Source organism: Lepidochelys olivacea (genome assembly GCF_965140295.1).
Source record: "Lepidochelys olivacea isolate rLepOli2 genome assembly, chromosome: 4".
Classification (NCBI taxonomy): Eukaryota; Metazoa; Chordata; order Testudines; family Cheloniidae; genus Lepidochelys; species Lepidochelys olivacea.
In genome coordinates, this window is record NC_140414.1 from 26,274,892 (window position 1) to 26,293,335 (window position 18,444).

General features: G+C 39.2%; 1 protein-coding gene across 1 annotated transcript in view; it reads left to right on the top strand.

Annotated features, from left to right (window-relative positions):
* Positions 1–18,444, top strand: part of PKD2 (polycystin 2, transient receptor potential cation channel) — a 41,091-nt gene that overhangs the window by 18,691 nt on the left and 3,956 nt on the right. The window contains exons 6-14 of the mRNA XM_084627524.1: positions 603–831; positions 2,746–2,916; positions 6,215–6,396; positions 7,208–7,328; positions 10,631–10,729; positions 14,165–14,286; positions 15,665–15,782; positions 16,021–16,184; positions 18,235–18,382. Of these exons, the coding sequence (XP_084483650.1) occupies positions 603–831; positions 2,746–2,916; positions 6,215–6,396; positions 7,208–7,328; positions 10,631–10,729; positions 14,165–14,286; positions 15,665–15,782; positions 16,021–16,184; positions 18,235–18,382 (1,354 nt within the window). The remainder of the gene's footprint in view (positions 1–602; positions 832–2,745; positions 2,917–6,214; positions 6,397–7,207; positions 7,329–10,630; positions 10,730–14,164; positions 14,287–15,664; positions 15,783–16,020; positions 16,185–18,234; positions 18,383–18,444) is intronic.

Consider the following 18,444-nt stretch of genomic DNA (forward strand, 5'->3'; position numbering starts at 1 on the left):
ATTTGTTTTAAACTATATTTCTAAATGCAGTTACTGAAATGATCTGAAATCAGTGACTCTGTTCCAAAGGACAGTGCTGCGTCTTAAAATCACACACACAAAAAATCCTTACATATATTATTAACAGCACCTACAATTATGAAAAGGCCAACATTTTTTTTAAATTGCTGGTTGACGACTTTTTAGTCTGAAAAGTGAAACTAGACATACAAACTTCAAATCCCGGTACTCGGGTTGCAGACAGTAGGGACCAAAGTTTAAAGTGTGAGTGCAACAGAAGATGTCTATGTGCAGATTAGGGATTTGTATACATACAGTCTTGCTTTATACGATGTCTTGTGTGTGTCACCTGAGTGCGAAATTGTGCACATACTTTAAAATTTTGTCTATACAGGAATTTTTAAGTCAAACAACTCCCATCCTTGTTAAAAAATTTTAGAGCTAAAATTTTTAATAATTAAAACTCATGAAAATGTTTTTCTACTACTCTTAGATTTTTGTAAAATTTCCTGCTGACAAATTTTAAGTCTAAGCTTATGTTGAAGTAATTTTCAGACTCTGTGTCTAAAACATAGTATTTTTGTTTTCTTTTTAAAATGCAGGTTATTAGTGGAGTTTCCAGCAACAGGCGGCCTCATTACATCTTGGCAGTTTCAGCCAGTGAAGCTTATCCATTACATTTCTAGTTTTGATTTCTTCCTGGCAGCCTGTGAAATGGCCTTTTGTCTCTTCACCCTTTATTATATTGTAGAAGAGATCTTGGAAATTCGCATCCATAAACTGCATTACTTCAGGAGTCTCTGGAATTGTCTTGATATCCTTATCATTGTGGTGGGTAATGGCTTATGGATATGAATCTTTGATATTCTAGTATTGCTTTCTTTGAAGAGTTTTCCTGGAAGTGTTCAGTGCACTCAGCACTAGTGGCATGGGTATAGGGCACAAATGTGTGCTGAAGGGGACAGTAACCACATTCTAATTACATGACTTCAGTGAGATTACTCATGGCAGAAGGTACTATTCAGTGGGAGAAAGGGTATCACGATTTAGATTATGTATATTTTGCTGAATTTCCTTGATTCTCCTATTCAGTGGCATCTTTAGGAGAGGATCTGAAAGGATTCTACTGTGTACACAGGGATTTTTAGCATTTTTCAGGTTTTTAATCTCCTTCCCTCTATACAAAGCTATTTTGAAATAATTTTCTTCCAATGATTCTTGAAGCTGCGGGGACAGCCATGAGGAGAGGAAACTATAACAATTTCTGCTTTATCGTGGCTCTCCCATACTTCCACATCTCAAATACCAGCAAATGCAATGATTTTTTGAGTGGCATTCCGGTGACGACGTTCTCTGCTTTAAAGCCAACACTTTTGGGAATTTTGAGAGCGTGGGTGGGTATTTGCAAAGTAATACTAACAAATCTTAGTGTTTTTATTCAGATACTTAGCCAGCTAATAAGTTTTGAATGACATTGCTTATGACTCGCCAACCAGACCCAAGTGCCAGAGAGTGTAGTTGATTGCACTGCACAGCCTGCACCAGCATGTTTTCCATATAGTACAAGTCAAGTTTGGCTTCCTGATAAAGTAGACCGAATGTTCTCTTTGTACGGAGTGAAAAATTTACCTTTGAACTTCAGGCTCCTGTGTAATCCATGATGTAGACCCCTGTGGTGGGGTTTTGCCAACTTTGCTTTATACAAATACATTTACCAATAATGTAACAATTGAAATATACATGGTACCAGGAGCCAGCAGCTTCTACATTTTTATTCTAGACTCTGATTAGTGTTCTCTAGCCTTGGGCAAGTCACTTTAACATCTCTGCCTTAATATTCCTGTCTGTAACATGGGGAATACCACCTCCCTATTGGGAATTTGTGACTGAAGAGTTTGAATGATCACTTAAACTATATGCCTCTACGGCATTAAGTGGGGAAAAATGAGAAATTTCATTGCTATAGTCAGAATGTACCACATATTTAAATCGGGTTGTCAAACTAATTCAGAGGAGAGGGCTGAGTTCTGTGTGTAATTATGGTCCATGGGCCAGGGTACAAATTCAGGACGATATACTCCCCACAATGCACAGTGCCGTGTTCACTGATGTCATTAAAAGATTTTGGTGATGATCAAGGGTGGAAGTTGACCATTGTGGTAGTAGCTAAACATGTAGTTATTGTTTGTTCTGTGCATTATTGGCCCTTCATGACTCAGTGAGAAAAATTGCTCGCTCTTTGGGCCATCATTATTCCTGCCCTTAATTTCTCTTCCTCTTCTTTCTCTCCCTGGTCTTTGTGAATCTCCTCTCTTTTCTTCTCTTTTTTCTTCTCTGCATTTCCTTCCCTTCAGCAACTCTCATTTTCCAGACCCCGTGGGGTTCACTCCTGAAACCGTTGTCCAGTCCATCCGCTAAAATGATCAATACAGGGAGAGTGTAGTTGATCTGAGTCATTGTTTCAGGCTGTCTGCAGCTTCAGGCAGACATTAGTGCATTGATTTAAATTATGCTTGTGTTTAGAAAGTAGTCAGCACACACGAGGGCTAGAAACTTTATTGTGGTCTGCATGACATTCAGAATCAAAGCTTTCATTTAAGATAAACATCTTGTGGGCTAGATCTAGTCTGTAGGCACTGATTGCCACACCAGCCTTTTCCTTTTTTGTTTTAAATCTATTTATGTAGTGGCGTTTAAAACCTATTCAGTCAAGTGTTTCTTATTGTGTATTTCTTTTCTACTCAGCTATCCGTAGCAGCTATAGGAATTAACATATATAGAAGGTCAACAGTGGACATGTTACTGAAGAAGCAGCTGGAAGATCAAAACGCTTTCCCCAATTTTGAACCTTTGGCATATTGGCAAATACAATTCAACAACATTGCTGCCGTCACTGTGTTTTTTGTCTGGATTAAGGTAAATCATAATACTTCAGATTGGAATGAAGCTTTTTAACACATATGCTAATGTAACTGCAAGAAATATCTTTGATTTGTTTCTGCACCTTGGAAACAACCAACTACATTCCAAGCTTGCTCACATTTCTGCTGAGGCTAACCATGGAAAATTTCAGACCAAAAACGTGTAAGTGAAACTATGTGCGAGTGAAAACAGGGTTATCTTGAAACCTAATTTTAGAAAAAAAGAATCAGTAATAGTGCTAATGCTGATAGTGCTCATAGTAAATTGTGTGAAAAAATCAGTCTAATCTTGTTGTTCCTTGACCCAGTGACAAGTCACTAGCCCTAATTAGTTCCTGTTCTCTCCCAGCCTGATGCAGCTGTTGACATTTCATCAATTGACTCGTATACAAAAGTCCTATAATGTTAAGACGTGGATAGTTTCTAAAACACATGGATTCCGTGACTGCTGTGTTGAAGCTACATACTCATTAGTGTTTAATATGATAATACTTTTGCTTTCCTGGAGTCTTCCTTGCTGTCTTTCACTTTTTTTGTGTTCTTCCCTTTATATGGCTATTTATGGTTTAGTCAAAACTGACATTATACCAGCAGCAAAGACTTTAAACTAGGGCAGCTGGTTTAAAACTGTGTTTTCTGTCAGACCATTTCTATGGCCTGTCCATTCAGATGAAGGGACTATTAGGATAAGAAGACTAGCTTCATTGAACCAGTAGCTATTATGGATGTGCTTAAAGGTGTAGCCATTTAATAACTAAGCTTTAAAATGGAGCAAGTTCATACCTCTGCTTGTGCTGTTTTAATTTCTCTAGATAAAGGCTAGATAATATTGGCAGTTTTTAATGCTGAAACTATTTTCACAACTGACAGGCCTAGAAACTTTTTAAAAATGGGGATAGACTGTAATAATGACACCATGGGGTTCCATGTTCAATGTGTTTCAGTGATTTCCACATCATGTGTGCTTGGTTTACAAGAAAAAAGAAAAGGAGTACTTGTGGCACCTTAGAGACTAACCAATTTATTTGAGCATAAGCTTTCGTGAGCTACAGCTCACTTCATCGGATGCATACTGTGGAAAGTACAGAAGATCTTTTTATACACACAAACCATGAAAAAATGGGTGTTTACCACTACAAAAGGTTTTCTCTCCCCCCACCCCACTCTCCTGCTGGTAATAGCTTATCTAAAGTGATCACTCTCCTTACAATGTGTATGATAATCAAGTTGGGCCATTTCCAGCACAAGGTAACCTATTATTATTATTATTATTTTATTTATTATTATGATGCAAGGTAATCTATTTCACCTTGTTTTTTCCTACCCCCCTCCTCCCCCAGGGTTCTTGTTAAACCCTGGATTTGTGCTGGAAATGGCCCACCTTGATTATCGTACACATTGTAAGGAGAGTGATCACTTTAGATAAGCTATTACCAGCAGGAGAGTGGGGTGGGGGGAGAGAGAACCTTTTGTAGTGGTAAACACCCATTTTTTCATGGTTTGTGTGTATAAAAAGATCTTCTGTACTTTCCACAGTATGCATCCGATGAAGTGAGCTGTAGCTCACGAAAGCTTATGCTCAATAAATTGGTTAGTCTCTAAGGTGCCACAAGTACTCCTTTTCTTTTTGTGAATACAGCCTAACACGGCTGTTACTCTGAAAGAAAAAAGATGTCTTTCCTAACTCCCAACCCTGATAGTTTATCCTAGGATCTGAGAGTCATGCTGGGTTATTCCGTCTACACATAATTGCTAGTAATAAAATTTATTTGGGCTGAATCAGGCCCTCGGGGTTGCACAGGTGTCACAATCAGCCCTCAGTGGATTTGCTCAAGTACAACTCACCAGAACTAAAGTTAACAATTCTGCTGATGAATGAAAGAATAGAATCCAGCTGAGTTTTATCAGGGCTGAGAGGAGTAAAAACTAGTTAACAATTAACTTGTATTACTTAAAATTAATCGATATAACTCTGACTATGCCAAGAGAGCTGATTTCTTGAGTAAGAAGGTGCTATATTTGTAGCCACTTTTCAGAATAGAACTGCACTTCAGATAACTAGGTTTTTAGAGCAGCAGTTTCCAACCTGGAGGCCACAGGGATTTCTGAAGGGTCGTGTGGGGCTGCCACTCTATATGTTCCTAGCTTTCCTTTTCCAGAAGCGGCACCTTGTAGTGCTGCCACTGAAACATTGCTTTCTGTGCCTCTGGTAACAAACTGCACTTCTAAAGGGGGCTGTAACAGAATCAAAGGGTTGGGAATCACTGTTTGAGGAAGTCTAGCAAATGTGAAGGAAGACCCTATTTCGACTGATTTCCATTGCCCCTCGCTGTAGGATACTTCTCGTACAGCTTCTCCACCTTGCAAGAAGTAGGTTCTAATGTATATTTAAAATTTCCTCTGGCTCTCCTATGATCTCATTTTATGCATCCAAAATTTTTTAGTAATCTATTAATTTCTGGAAATGAAGTTGATAGTAACTCAGTGTATCTTGATGTGGAGAAGGGAACCTTGAGATATGAATGCATATATCACATGGGACTATTTAAAGTGCTCTGGCAAATCTAAATCTTGGCATTCGAGTAGCTCCCCCATGATAGTTTTTTGTCCATGTCCATCTTTGTTTTCCGTCCTCTAGATGTAATGAGTTCTAGAAGGAAACTTTTTTGTTAATGAACTGGTGAAGCTATCTATTGCATGGGCATCTTAGCATTACATCAATGGAGAGAGAATTCCCTCTGTACGCTTTAGGAAGTAACACAAATTCATTCTTAATCTACCAAGTGACTTGTGTATTCTACCACTATGATATAAAGTATAAAACAAAGCATAACTATGTGCCATTTTTACACTTAAAGAGATGGTGAATGTTAACAAATATAAATTGAAAATTCCTGACTGTCTTCTGCTTCATGTTTAAATAAAAAACAAAAAACCCAACAAGCCTGTAGGGAGGTTTCTTAAAAAGGCATGCTTCAATATTTCCCCCCCTTCAAAATAGTTCTAATATTGGTAGTCCAACACTGGAATAACTCTGCAATAAAACCAGTGTGCGCAAATAATGGAGCAGGATTGGAAATTTGGTTCTCCCTCAATGAATTTTTCTCTCATTTCTAGTATGAGTGTTTTGATAGAAGGGATATTTCTAAAAATAAAAGTAGATTGATTTTCTGTATCTTCAATATTAAGTGCTATGAGATTTGAATACACTTTGAGTGTGAGGGGTTGGAACGTTGCTCATTCATTAGTAGTTGTCTGTCTTGTTTTTACATCTATTTCTCTTTTTTTAACAGCTCTTCAAATTTGTCAGCTTCAACAGAACAATGAGCCAGTTATCCACCACCATGTCTCGCTGTGCCAAAGATGTCATTGGCTTTGCTATTATGTTTTTCATTATTTTCTTAGCATATGCTCAGCTGGCTTACCTTGTGTTTGGCACTCAAGTTGATGACTTCAGTACTTTCCAGGAGTGTGTGTGAGTATAATAATAATAAACAGTTCTTCAGTACATCAGCAAATGACCTCCGCTACCTCATTGAAGACAGAAGGTTTTATTATAGCTCCCAGTTATATATAAAAGTTCTAGAGAGCTGACTGTTTTTGTAGGTATATGGGATTTCTGTTACACTTTTTAGAAACTGTTTCAGTATACTTTGTTGAAAAAAAAATAGTCACTCTACAATACTAAATATGACAGATGCACATAATAAACCATTTTTCTAAAAACTTCAAGTATGTCCTGACAAAAATTATATTAAACATAAAGACTTCTACTTCTTTCTTAACATTTGAAGAGATGGGCAACTCTTTCAAATAGATGGAAGTCATAGGGTTCTGAGAATGTATCGCTGACTGTTACATTACTTTACATTGCAGTAGTGATCTACATTTAGTTACTGAGTGATTGCATAGTACCCTAAAAACTGCAGAACATCCCGTTAACCACGTGTGACTAATTGCTTACTGGATGGTGACTATTCCAAGTTGTACAGCATAATGGTGATTTTAAAAAGTCTTATAATGTGTAAAGAGACGTTGGATTTAGTTCAGTTAGGTTCTACTCCACTGTGACTGTGAGGACATTAGTGATGAGCATGAAAATTTAATTAGCACAGCAACTGACTAACATTCAAAAAAATACAGTTCTCCCTACCACACTTCCTCTCCCCTCCATCCCACTCCATAATGAAAATGCTTAGCTCAAAATAGAATGAAATGTCACAAATTTGCTGCCAGAATTCAAAAATGTTTTAACAGCTGGACATGTTTTTGTTTTGTTTTTAAAGCTTTACTCAGTTCCGCATCATTTTGGGAGACTTTAACTTTACAGAGGTTGAAGAAGCTAACAGAGTTTTGGGACCAATTTATTTCACTACATTTGTGTTCTTTATGTTCTTCATTCTTTTGGTATGTAAGCCTTTGTTTATGGAGGGGGACAGGTGTTTTCAGTTACTTTCATCTTTACATCTGACTCCTATTATTTTTGGGTGACAGAAAGCTTATAACACAACTGGAAATTTACCCTTTAACAGATGCCCGTCTCTACACTCTTATTTGTCTTTTTCAAAATAAAGTTGCATTGCATTTCCCCGCCACAGCCCTTCAAATGTTTTCCTGATACAAGAATATTTTTTTCTTCTGAAATCTAACCAGTGACTTGCTCTATAAGCGCTTCACAAGTAGATCAACAGCATTATGGTGAGGAACTGTAGTACTCCACTGTACATGCTGCATCTTTATTTATAAACAGTGCTCATGTTTGGGGCTGGATGTTGCTGTAATCTGACGAAGGAATTGAAATGTTAGACTACCATTAAGCGAGTCTGTTCACTACCAGTTATCACTGGTACTGAATACGTATCATGTTATTTTAATGAATTAAGGGGTTGGGAGTGGAAGAAAGACACTCTTACCCCCCACAAAACATTTTTCATTGTTAGATGCAATATTCTTGAGATCAGAACCATTCACAACCTCTTGAAAGTTGCTTTGACTCTGTGGTGCAATTGCTGGTGGTCTGACAGGCAAATTTTTGCAAGATTGGAGCAATTTGCAGAGTCATTGAAGGCATTCATTTTGATGGTGGTATGTCCACCTTGAAAATAAGCTTGTCCAAGAGTCAGTGTCTTTCTAATCTCCTCCTCCAACTGCTGGATGTGTTCAACAACACTATATTTGTTAAAATATTTTAAAACATTTATGCAGCAGTGGTACACTTTCTTGAATAAGATGTAGAGAAAAGATGGTACCTAACTTGTTTTGACCGGGGTGTTAATGATTTTAGAGCGAATTGGGGCTCTTGTGTAGCAACCTAGCCCAGAGAAGGAAAATCTACAAGGCTAGTGTGGAGAGAGAGCAGAGGTAAAAATTTTCAAAGGGACTTAGGAGCCAAAGTCACCTTGATTTTTTGTCTTTCAGTGAAAATTAAACTGCTAAATGCCAAAGTCACTTTTGAAAATGGGACTTAAGTGATTTAGGGACTTCAGTGCTTTTGAAAATTCTATTCCAGCTTTTTTAAAAAAACCCTATCTTTTAATAGGAGTAGTAACTTTCCCTTAGCATGCTTCATCCACAGACCAATCACATTGGGTGATGAGAGCAATTTCCAAGACCACTCCCACTACCTTTATATACTTTTCCATTAATTACTACTGCTTTCAAATACCATCACTAAGGCTGCGATTTAGTCACGGATTCCATGACTTCAGCCAGCCTTTGCTGGGAGCTGCAGGGTCCCCTGCCACCCGTGACTTTTACTAAAACTATCCGTGACAAAATCTTAGCCTTAACCATCACCCTAATGATACCACCAATATGGAGTGGAAATCTCAAAGTTATTCCCAAATCTGGAGCTCCCACATGGTGATTTGGTATACTGCTGATAACCTATTAGGACACCATTTTTCTGACATTGATTCTGTGGTTAATTAAAGTACTATTGTCTGAAACAACTTTCTACATTATTTCATGCTGTCTCTTATCTCATATAGTTTTTGGATGTTACGTTGTTTGTGTGTGATAAGTGTTGAGTGCATCTATTCTGTTATAATTATGAGACTAAGAAGTTTGTTAAAAATTTAACTGGTCCAAGGAAGAGTGAGCTAGCAAATGCAACATGGCACACTTGAACTTAGGAGGGACGTTAAGCAGGTTTGAAATCCGTTGTGAAACATCTCAAAGTTAAACAAATGGAGGATGGTATTTTACAGGAGGAAAAAACCCTTTTAATTAGAGTAAGTCACGGCATCACTGATGGATGTGGCCTACTTCTTTTGTTTATGTTAAGCAGTAGAGTGAGCCTCTTACTTCGTGGCTGCTATCTTGTTATAATGTTACAGCCTGTCAGGGAACTTGCAGTACTACACCATATTTTGTGTGTTCATTCCCATTTTCGGGTATTGTCATAAGGATTGAATGGAATTGTGTTGAGAGCTCCTGTAGAGCATTGTGATACAAAGCTAGGAAAGATGCATTAAAACAGCAGCATTCTTAAATCTTGCTGTTGTGAATTGAAGGCAAAATGAGCATAAGTCAAGGATGGGGCTCCAGCCTTTCTTTTTAATTGTCCTGGCCTTTGGCTGTGGTGCACAGTGATATATGGATATACATTTTTAAAATTTCCTTCCAGAGAAAATGTACTGAAGACATAAATGCTTTTTGCATGGGAATGCAACGCTTATTTCAGAGTAGTCCTAGGAATGCCTATCATGTAGACTTGTGCAAAGACACTTATTGGGCATAAATGTGCCTTATTGGTATTTTGATACATATATTTACTCTTTGGTATGGCTTCTTTCAAGTAGTTAGTGTATGTCTGGCATATTAAATATTTGACACATGTAGCAGTTTGAAATGGTTGACTTTTAATTCCTGATATCATTTATATAGCAATTAAATTCTTATCAAATTTCATATTCAGGAAATATATATGTGCACAGTAGTGGATAGTTTTTTAGACCTGCTCTATACTAAAAATAAAACTGTGTTTGTAATCAGGTAGTTACACTGTCATCTGACCTGGTTAAAACAGAACAATTGTGTCCACACACAAGCTTTTAGCATAATACAGTTATGTTTGTAGTGCATATGTCATGCAGTCTAAATTCATGTATAATGGCCTGCTGGGAAAATCTGGGCAGCTGTTTGAAACCATCTCAGCAGGGGATAGTTGGGACAGGAGGGCATGTAATGCAGACGAGAACTAGCTTCTCGTGGGACATGACCCTCTGAGATGTCGTACCACAGCAAAGAATGGTCAAGTAAGTGACATGGGCAGGATTGGGGTCCCATTAACAGTACAACAAAAGTGTGACAAACTGTAACAGGAAGATATGAGTGCCTAGATAGTGTTCTACCTTGCCAGCAGCCTATTAACTGCCGCAACTATTGGAATAATAATTAGTAATCAATTAACCATGTTGTTCATTGGTTACATTCAGTTAAATATTGTTGTGGGTGCAGAACCTTACCTTTCAATATCTTGGCTGTTTAATATTACTTTCTAACTGAGGTCACCCCTCCCTTTAAAAAAAAAAAAAAAAAGTAAGATAGTACTTACTATCTTAAGTAAGTAAGATAGGCTGGACTTCGTAGGGTATTTGTGAGATTGCTACAACAATGGTGGTGTAGTAGTAGTAATGGTCAGGTATACTGTCAGACTCTAGAATTGTATTTTTTAAGCTGAATTTTTAATTTGACTTTTTAAACAGAACATGTTTTTGGCCATTATCAATGATACTTATTCAGAGGTCAAATCCGATATGGCCCAGCAGAAGGCGGAAATGGAACTGTCCGATCTTATCAAAAAGGTAAAACAGTTTTGTTACAAATACTGACTTTGTATTGGCCAGATTCCAGACTCATTTCTGCCTGGTTTACTGTATAAAATACTAAAGTGCTGTATGGGCAACACTGAGTCAAACCAATCTACTGCTGAATAAAGCAAAAAACCCAATGGGCAGTAAAGGCAAGTCAGTCAGAATTAAGTACAAATTTTAAAATGAATTATGTAACTTCATGTTGGTTTCTAGTAACCTGAGACTTGGAACACTGAATCCAATCTCCTTGTATGTGATGTACTGGAGTAGCTGAATCGGCATTGATAAAGATTTCTGATGTGGAATTGGATTAGACTAAAACTCTAAATCTGCCAGGGTTTAGTTTGCTTACTTTATTCTATTTCTAATTATTTTGAACTCTGATTTGCAGTACCTTTTACTGCACAACCATACATGCAGGGTATCACACATTCATATGTACAGTAAAAGCTGTTTTATCCTGCACTTCACCAACCGGAAAGCTCTATAAACCAGCATTTCTGATCTTCATTGAAATTCCAGTTTATAGTCCGGTTGGCGTGGGGCTGGCAGGGGGTTAGGGCATGGCGGGGCTTGAGCTGCTCCTAGACCACGGCACGGTAGGCGGCTCAGCCAATGGGAGCTGTGGAGCTAGCCCTCAGAGCCAGGCAGGGGCAGCGTGCTCGGAGCCACCTGCCACGCCTCTGCCTAAGAGCACCCAGGACAGGTCACTGCTTGCGGGGAGCTGCCTTAGGTGACCCCTTCCTCACCCCCGGATCCAGTACCCCACACACTCTCTCCTGTGCCCCAACCTGCTGCCGTGAGCCCCATCCTACACCCAAGCTCCCTCCCAGAGCCTGCGCCCCAACCTCCAGCCCCGCTCCCACACCCAAACTTCCTCCCTCTTAGTTAACCGGAATTTTTCACTTACTGGCACCCCTCATTTCCCCAACATGCCGGATAAAACAGCTTACACTCTATATTGGGAGTTGCTGATTGCAGCCACTGTTTAGGCTCCTAAAGTTAGCTGCCTGCTTGTGTGTGTGCGCGCGCATGAATATGTAGAGAGATTTATATCTAGACCAAGGTTGGTTTATTTGTGTCCTATATAGAAAATGGCTAAATTTGTAGCCAACATACTTCAAAGTTTTGAATGTGGTTATTAAAGTAGAGGAGAAAACTAAGTGTTGTGTTGTTGTTGGAATGAAGTGGTACAAAATTTTCATCCCCAGAATTTATTTCAAAATTAGATAGCGATTTACAAAATGAATAAACTAAATATGTTGTTTTGCACCCAGAACTACTGGCAGGAATTTTCAAAGGTGCCTAACATAGTTAAAAGCTCAACTCCCATTGACTTCAGTGGGAGTTGGGCATCTGAATTCCTTAGGTCCTTTGGAATCCTAGCCACTGGTGCAAGTATGCCTACCATAATTCATAGAAACAGGGAAATGAGATGAAAAAGATGTACTGGGTTATCTTGTCCATTCAGGGCCATGAGGGCCTGATGAAATACATCCTGAAATACTCAAGGAGTTGACTGAACTGATACCTGAGCCATTAGCTATTTATCTGTCTTCATGGAAGACAGGAGAGATTCCGCAGGTGCCCATCTATAAAAAGTGAAATAAAGACAATCCGGGGAATTACAGACCAGTCAGCTTAACTTCAGGACCCGGAAAGATAATGGAACAAATAATTAAGCAATCAATTTGCAAACACCTAGAGGATAATAAGTAAACAGTCAGCATGGATTTGTCAAGAACAAATCATGTCAAACCAACCTAATAGCTTTCTTTGACAGGGTAACAAGCTGTGAATGGGGAGAAGCGGTAGATGTGATATATTTTTCCTCTAGTAAGCCTTTTGATACTGTCTTGTGTGACCAACTAGGGAAATGCAACCTAAATGGAGCTACTATAAGGTGGGTGCATAACTGGTTGGGAAACCGTTCCTAGAGAATAGTTATCAGTGATTCACAGTCAAGTTGGAAGGGCACATCAAGTGAGGCCCTCCAGGGGTCAGTTCTGGGTCCGGTTCTGTTCAATATCTTCATCAATGATTTTAGATAATGGCAGAGAGAGAACACTTATAAAGTTTGTGGATGATACAAGCTGGGAGGGGTTGCAAGTGCTTTGAAGGATAGGATTAAAATTCAAAATGATCTGGACAAACTGGAGAAATGGTCTGAAGTAAATAGGATGAAATTCAATAATGGCAAATGCAAAGTACTCCATTTAGGAAGGAACAATCAGTTGCACACATACAAAATGGGAAATGACTGCCTAGGAAGGAGTACTGCAGAAAGGGACCTGGAGATCATAGTGGATCACAAGCTACATATGAGTTAACAGTGTAACACTGTTTGCTTTTTTTTTTTTTTTTTTTTTTTGCACAATATTCTGGGATGTATTAACAGGAGTGCTGTAAGCAAGACACAAGTAATTCTGCTCTACTGCACACTGATTAGGCCTCAGCTGGAGTATTGTGTCCCATTCAGGGCACCACATTTCAGGAAAGATGTGGACAAATTGGAGAAAGTCCAGAGAAGAGGAACAAAAATGATTAAAGGTCTAGAAAATATGACCTATGAGGGAAGATTGAAAAAATTGGGTTTGTTTAGTCTAGAGAAGAGAAGGCTGAGAGGGACATGATCATTTTCAAGTACATCAAAGGTTGTTAGAAGGAGGAAGGGAGGATGATTGTTCTCGTTAACCTCTGATGATAGGACAAGAAGCAATGGGCTTAAATTGCAGCAAGGGAGGTTTAGGTTGAAAAACTTCCTGTCAGGGAAGTTAAGCACTGAGCTAAATAGCCTAGGGAGGTTGTGGAATCTCTGTCATTGGAGATTTTTAAGAGTGGGTTAGACAAACACCTGTCAGGGATAGTCTAGAACAGCAGTTCTCAAACTGTGGGTCACAACCCCAAAGAGGGTTGCCACCCCATTTTAATGGGGTTACCTGGGCTGGCTTAGACTTGACCAAGCCCCACCACCTGGGGCTGAAACTGAAGCCCAAGGGCTTCAGCCCTGGGCGTCAGGGCTCAAGTTACAGGCCCCCTTCTTGGGGCTGAAGCCCTTGGGCTTTGGCTTTGCCCTCCGCCCAGGGCGGTAAGACTTGGGCAGATTCAGGCTTCGGTTCCCCTTCCTGGGGTCGTATAATTTTATCGGGATTGCGGTGCAATGAAGTTTGAGAACCCCTGGTCTAGAAGATTATACTTAATCCTGCCATGAGTGCAGGGGACTGGACTAGATGATGTCTCGAGGTCCCTTCCACTCCTATGATTATATGATTCCTCCAGTGCTTGTCAGAAAATATTTAATGAGGTTTCGCTTCATTCAGGAATGCAGGCAATCTTCTTTACATGAAACAACAAGCAAAACAAAATTAAGTATGCCATTAGAAGTAAAGTTTTTTTTATTTTCTCTCATTTTATTTTCTCTGATAGGGATACAATAAAGCCATGATTAAACTTAAATTGAAAAAAACTACTGTTGATGACATTTCAGAGAACTTGCAACAAGGTGGGGGCAAGTTAAACTTTGATGAACTACGACAGGATCTCAAGGGGTAAGAAACCAGTATTTTGTATCTTAAACAATATTCCCAAGGGACTTGTGATGCAAAGAATCTGTCTGATTTCCTCAAGGCCTGTAGGGTGTGAGGTGGAGGGAAGTCCTTTTTAAGGTACATTAATGCAAATAACAATATGCAGGAATGCTTCCATGTCTGGTGGGTTGCTAATAAAGCTTATACTTCCTTTTGTAGCGAACAGAAGGGTTTTTATGTAAATAATAGGGTTCTGGAAAATCTGCAGAGTTTCAGGAAAGTCCAAGGGCATTGCAGAAACAAACCTCCCAAAAAATGAGGGGTGCAGGAAGAGAGAAATAATGGCTAATGGTGTGAGCTGGAGTGAGGTAACTAACTTTTCTTGGCTAGTTGCATCGTACTATCTATAAGTTGGACCCTTTCGCTTCATGGTGTGTGAGGATCAGCGGAGAAGTTTTGGCACCATTACTGAAGAGGATTGGTAACAATTCATGGAGAGAAAGATGGTGGTTGCATTTAAGTAGGACCCTGCTCAAAAGGCTTACCAACTATTGCCCTCTTTCTAGCCTCCTCTTATTTTTGGAAGGATTAGAAGTTGGCATTTGAGCAACTCAGTTGCATTTTTGATTCAATATGTGTTCTCCATTCTGACAAGGGGTTTTAGGCATATGTGTGTATGAAGGTGGTATTAAAATCCATAGAGAACAATCTTTCCAGGGATGGATGCAAGCTGACTTTTTTTTTTCCAGATGTCTCAATAACCTTTGAGTGTGACTTGCCTGCAGGATTTCATGAGGATGGAAGGGGGTTGTCTTATAGTAGATGTGTTCCTCTCTCATTGACACCAAAGACAGGCAAATGAAGAACCTTTCCTCCATCAAGTGCTCTTCTAAATGGGGTCCTGTAAAGTTTCATTATGTCACCTGTCCTGTTAAGCAGAATCTGGGGAAGTTCATGAAATGTTTTGGTCTGCAGAGTCACCTTTATACAGACGGTAGTTAGGACTAGAGCTCCTGTTGATCATACAGAGATACTGCATTCTCTTTGTTTTCTCAGTGCTAGTCACAATTGGGATGTGGGTAAGAGGAAACTGTCTTAAATGCAATCCAGTGAAGAGAGAGTGATGCTGTTAGGCAGGGAAAAAACCTCTAAAGCAATGGGCTGGGGCCAAAACTGTTGGTGATATGTACCCAAGCTTTGTCAGCATGATTAGTGGACTTGGATTTGTAATGGGCAAGCTTGTAGGCAACACTGAATTAAGCATGTTCTTTGGCTTTTAGAAAATTTGCTGTAGTTAAGACTTTTTTGTTGTTTCTTCTCCGCAACATTTTTGGCAAAACATCAAAAAAAAAAAAAAAAAAAAAAAAAAGGCAGGGGGTCCATTTTATCTTCTTTTCAGGAAGGGTCACACAGATGCAGAGATTGAAGCAATATTTACGAAGTATGACCAGGATGGGGACCAGGAATTGACAGAACATGAACATCAGCAAATGAGAGATGATCTAGAGAAAGAGAGGGTAAGTCGTGCTTTAGGGCAATTGGAAGACCTTGAACACCATCAGTTAGGTCCTTGGAGTTCCTAAGCACCAATTCTCATTTGCATTAGATTTAGACTTACTAATCTGTTACGTTGTCTAACGTTCACTCCCAACAAAACTATAAAAGGGTGAGGTAGCTCAGTGAATGAGGTCATGCAGCCTTGACCTTCAGCACACAGGTGAGAGTCTATGGATAACATGTTTGTTTTTCATGAAGGAGGATCTGGATCTGGACAGGAGCTCTCTACCACGTCCAATGAGTGGTCGAAGCTTCCCTCGCAGTCTGGATGACTCTGAAGAAGACGATGATGAGGACAGTGGACACAGCTCTAGAAGAAGAGGTAGCAGCTCTAGTGGGGTTTCATATGAAGAGTTCCAAGTGTAAGTGCAAGCAGTCCTGCAGTGTGTGGGGTTGTGGTTTTTTTTTTTAAATATATATTTCTGGATATAAACCAAATGAAATCTAAGAAATGTGTTACAAAGCTAACTGTAAATAGCTGTTTATCACTTGAAATCTGTTCTCTGCATTTTAAGTTGTTGTTAGAGGATCCTGGATGAAAATGGAAACAAAAGAAATAGTAGCTCCCAGATTTAAATAAATAAGCAACTAAAAAAAAAAAAAGGTTCACAATGAAGGTCACTTACCTGTAACTGAGGATCTTCAGGATGGACTCTGCATAGTCAGCGCAGCACCGATTGGCACAGCCCAAAAGTAGGAATATGCAAAGGACACTCAAAGAAATATGGATTTTTCCTACTTTAATTTGGTTGATGTCTAATGAGGGCATGTCTGTATGGCAATTTAGTGTGCAGCAAGCCCTGCCATGATTCTACAGTGCATTAACTGGCATCCAGTTAATGTACAGGACGCTGTGCATTGTAGATTCACGTTCTGGCTTGCCACGCACTAAATCGTTGTGTAGATAAGCCCTGAGTCTCTTTGGTGTAATTACAGTAAGAATGAGCCATATCACACCAGAGTCCAAGTTAACACCTCTGCTCTCAGGTGTTTGTGGAAGAATTTCATCCATGCCCATACAATGGCTGACAACCTGAAAGAAACATTGTCAATGTTAGAGTAATTCTAAAAGTCTACTCTGCTGTTCTTTCATCAGACAAAAATCGAGATTATTGTACATTCAAATAGCATTAAAGGATTGGCAGGAATTGGTATTACTTATGTTTGTATATTTGGCTGAAATGGTCTCTCTCTGTAGGCCCCAGTCACAGCAAGGATGAATGAAGTGGATATGACTTAGGGTAGCTAGAACCTGATTGACCATCTTCCTTGTTCAGTAGTAACTGTGTGTAATGATCCCAAACTGTACTACCAGTTAAAATGTCTGCAATCAAATGCCTGTGTGTTATATGTATTTTCTTTATCCCCATATAGGATGTAGAACATATCAGTTATTTTGCTTGGGATGTGATTAACTCCACTACATATATGACAGCAAAATTAACACTTCCTTTCTAAATCCCCTTCACTTGAAAACATTCTTGCATCCGATGAAGTGAGCTGTAGCTCACGAAAGCTTATGCTCAAATAAATTTGTGGGTCTCGAAGGTGCCACAAGTCCTCCTTTTTTTAAAACATTCCGTTAACTTTAAGGTTGTCTGCTATGTTCACTAGTTTTTATATGAAACTTGTTTGACAGGAAGGGTGGGTGGGTAGTTAGGTAACTAGGTCTAGGGATAATAAATAAACCTAAATGCTGTATTTCTGCAGACCACATGGGCTTCATAATCAGTAGCTCTCAAATCATCATCAAAGATGAAAATTATTATCTTAGAAAATGGTTGTATTTCTTTTTTACACATATATATAATAAAACGTTATGCAAGCCTGTAAACACCTAGCTCAGTTAGAATACATACAGACCAGAATATGGAACCCTTCATTCACCATGGGAATGCATGTCTCTCTTAAGAAGTAGCAACGGTTCTAATTATTTTTTTCTTCTCTCTCAGAGTATTGCAGAACTGAATGTGTTCTAGTGACAGTTTGCTGGGATTCATTTCTGGGCCAAAAATCTTCCACCCAGGATGCTATGGAAGTAGCACTCTCTTCTCTGTGGAAAGCAGAGTGCCTCTTGTACAATCTGTAGCAAACCTCACAAGTGGTACTGACCAGCTCTTGAGTGAGCCCCACCCGGCCTGCCATTCTTGTACAGTTTATATGACAGGATATCCCCCAAAGAGAAGGAAATCAGAGGAAATAATTTAGGAGTTTTAGACTTGCTATTGCCCTTCTCCCTTGCTGAGAAAATTACAAATTATTCCATTGTCATTTTGGTTTGCAGGGTTAATAAAAACAGTACAAATGTCATCTGATGAACTTTCCACTTCCTACACGTCAATTAGCTAAAATCAAATTAATAACTTGAAAATGTCAGTAACATAAAAATTAGCAAATATCTGTTGCCTTCAGGTTGGTGAGACGAGTGGATCGCATGGAACATTCCATAGGCAGTATTGTTTCCAAAATTGATGCTGTTATTGTAAAGCTTGAGGCAATGGAGCGGGCCAAACTAAAAAGGAGAGACGTTTTGGGAAGACTGCTGGATGGAGTTACAGAGGTAGGAAACCCCCAGTCTGACTTGAGCAGTCAGTTGACTGATCATCAACTAAAGAGCTGTTT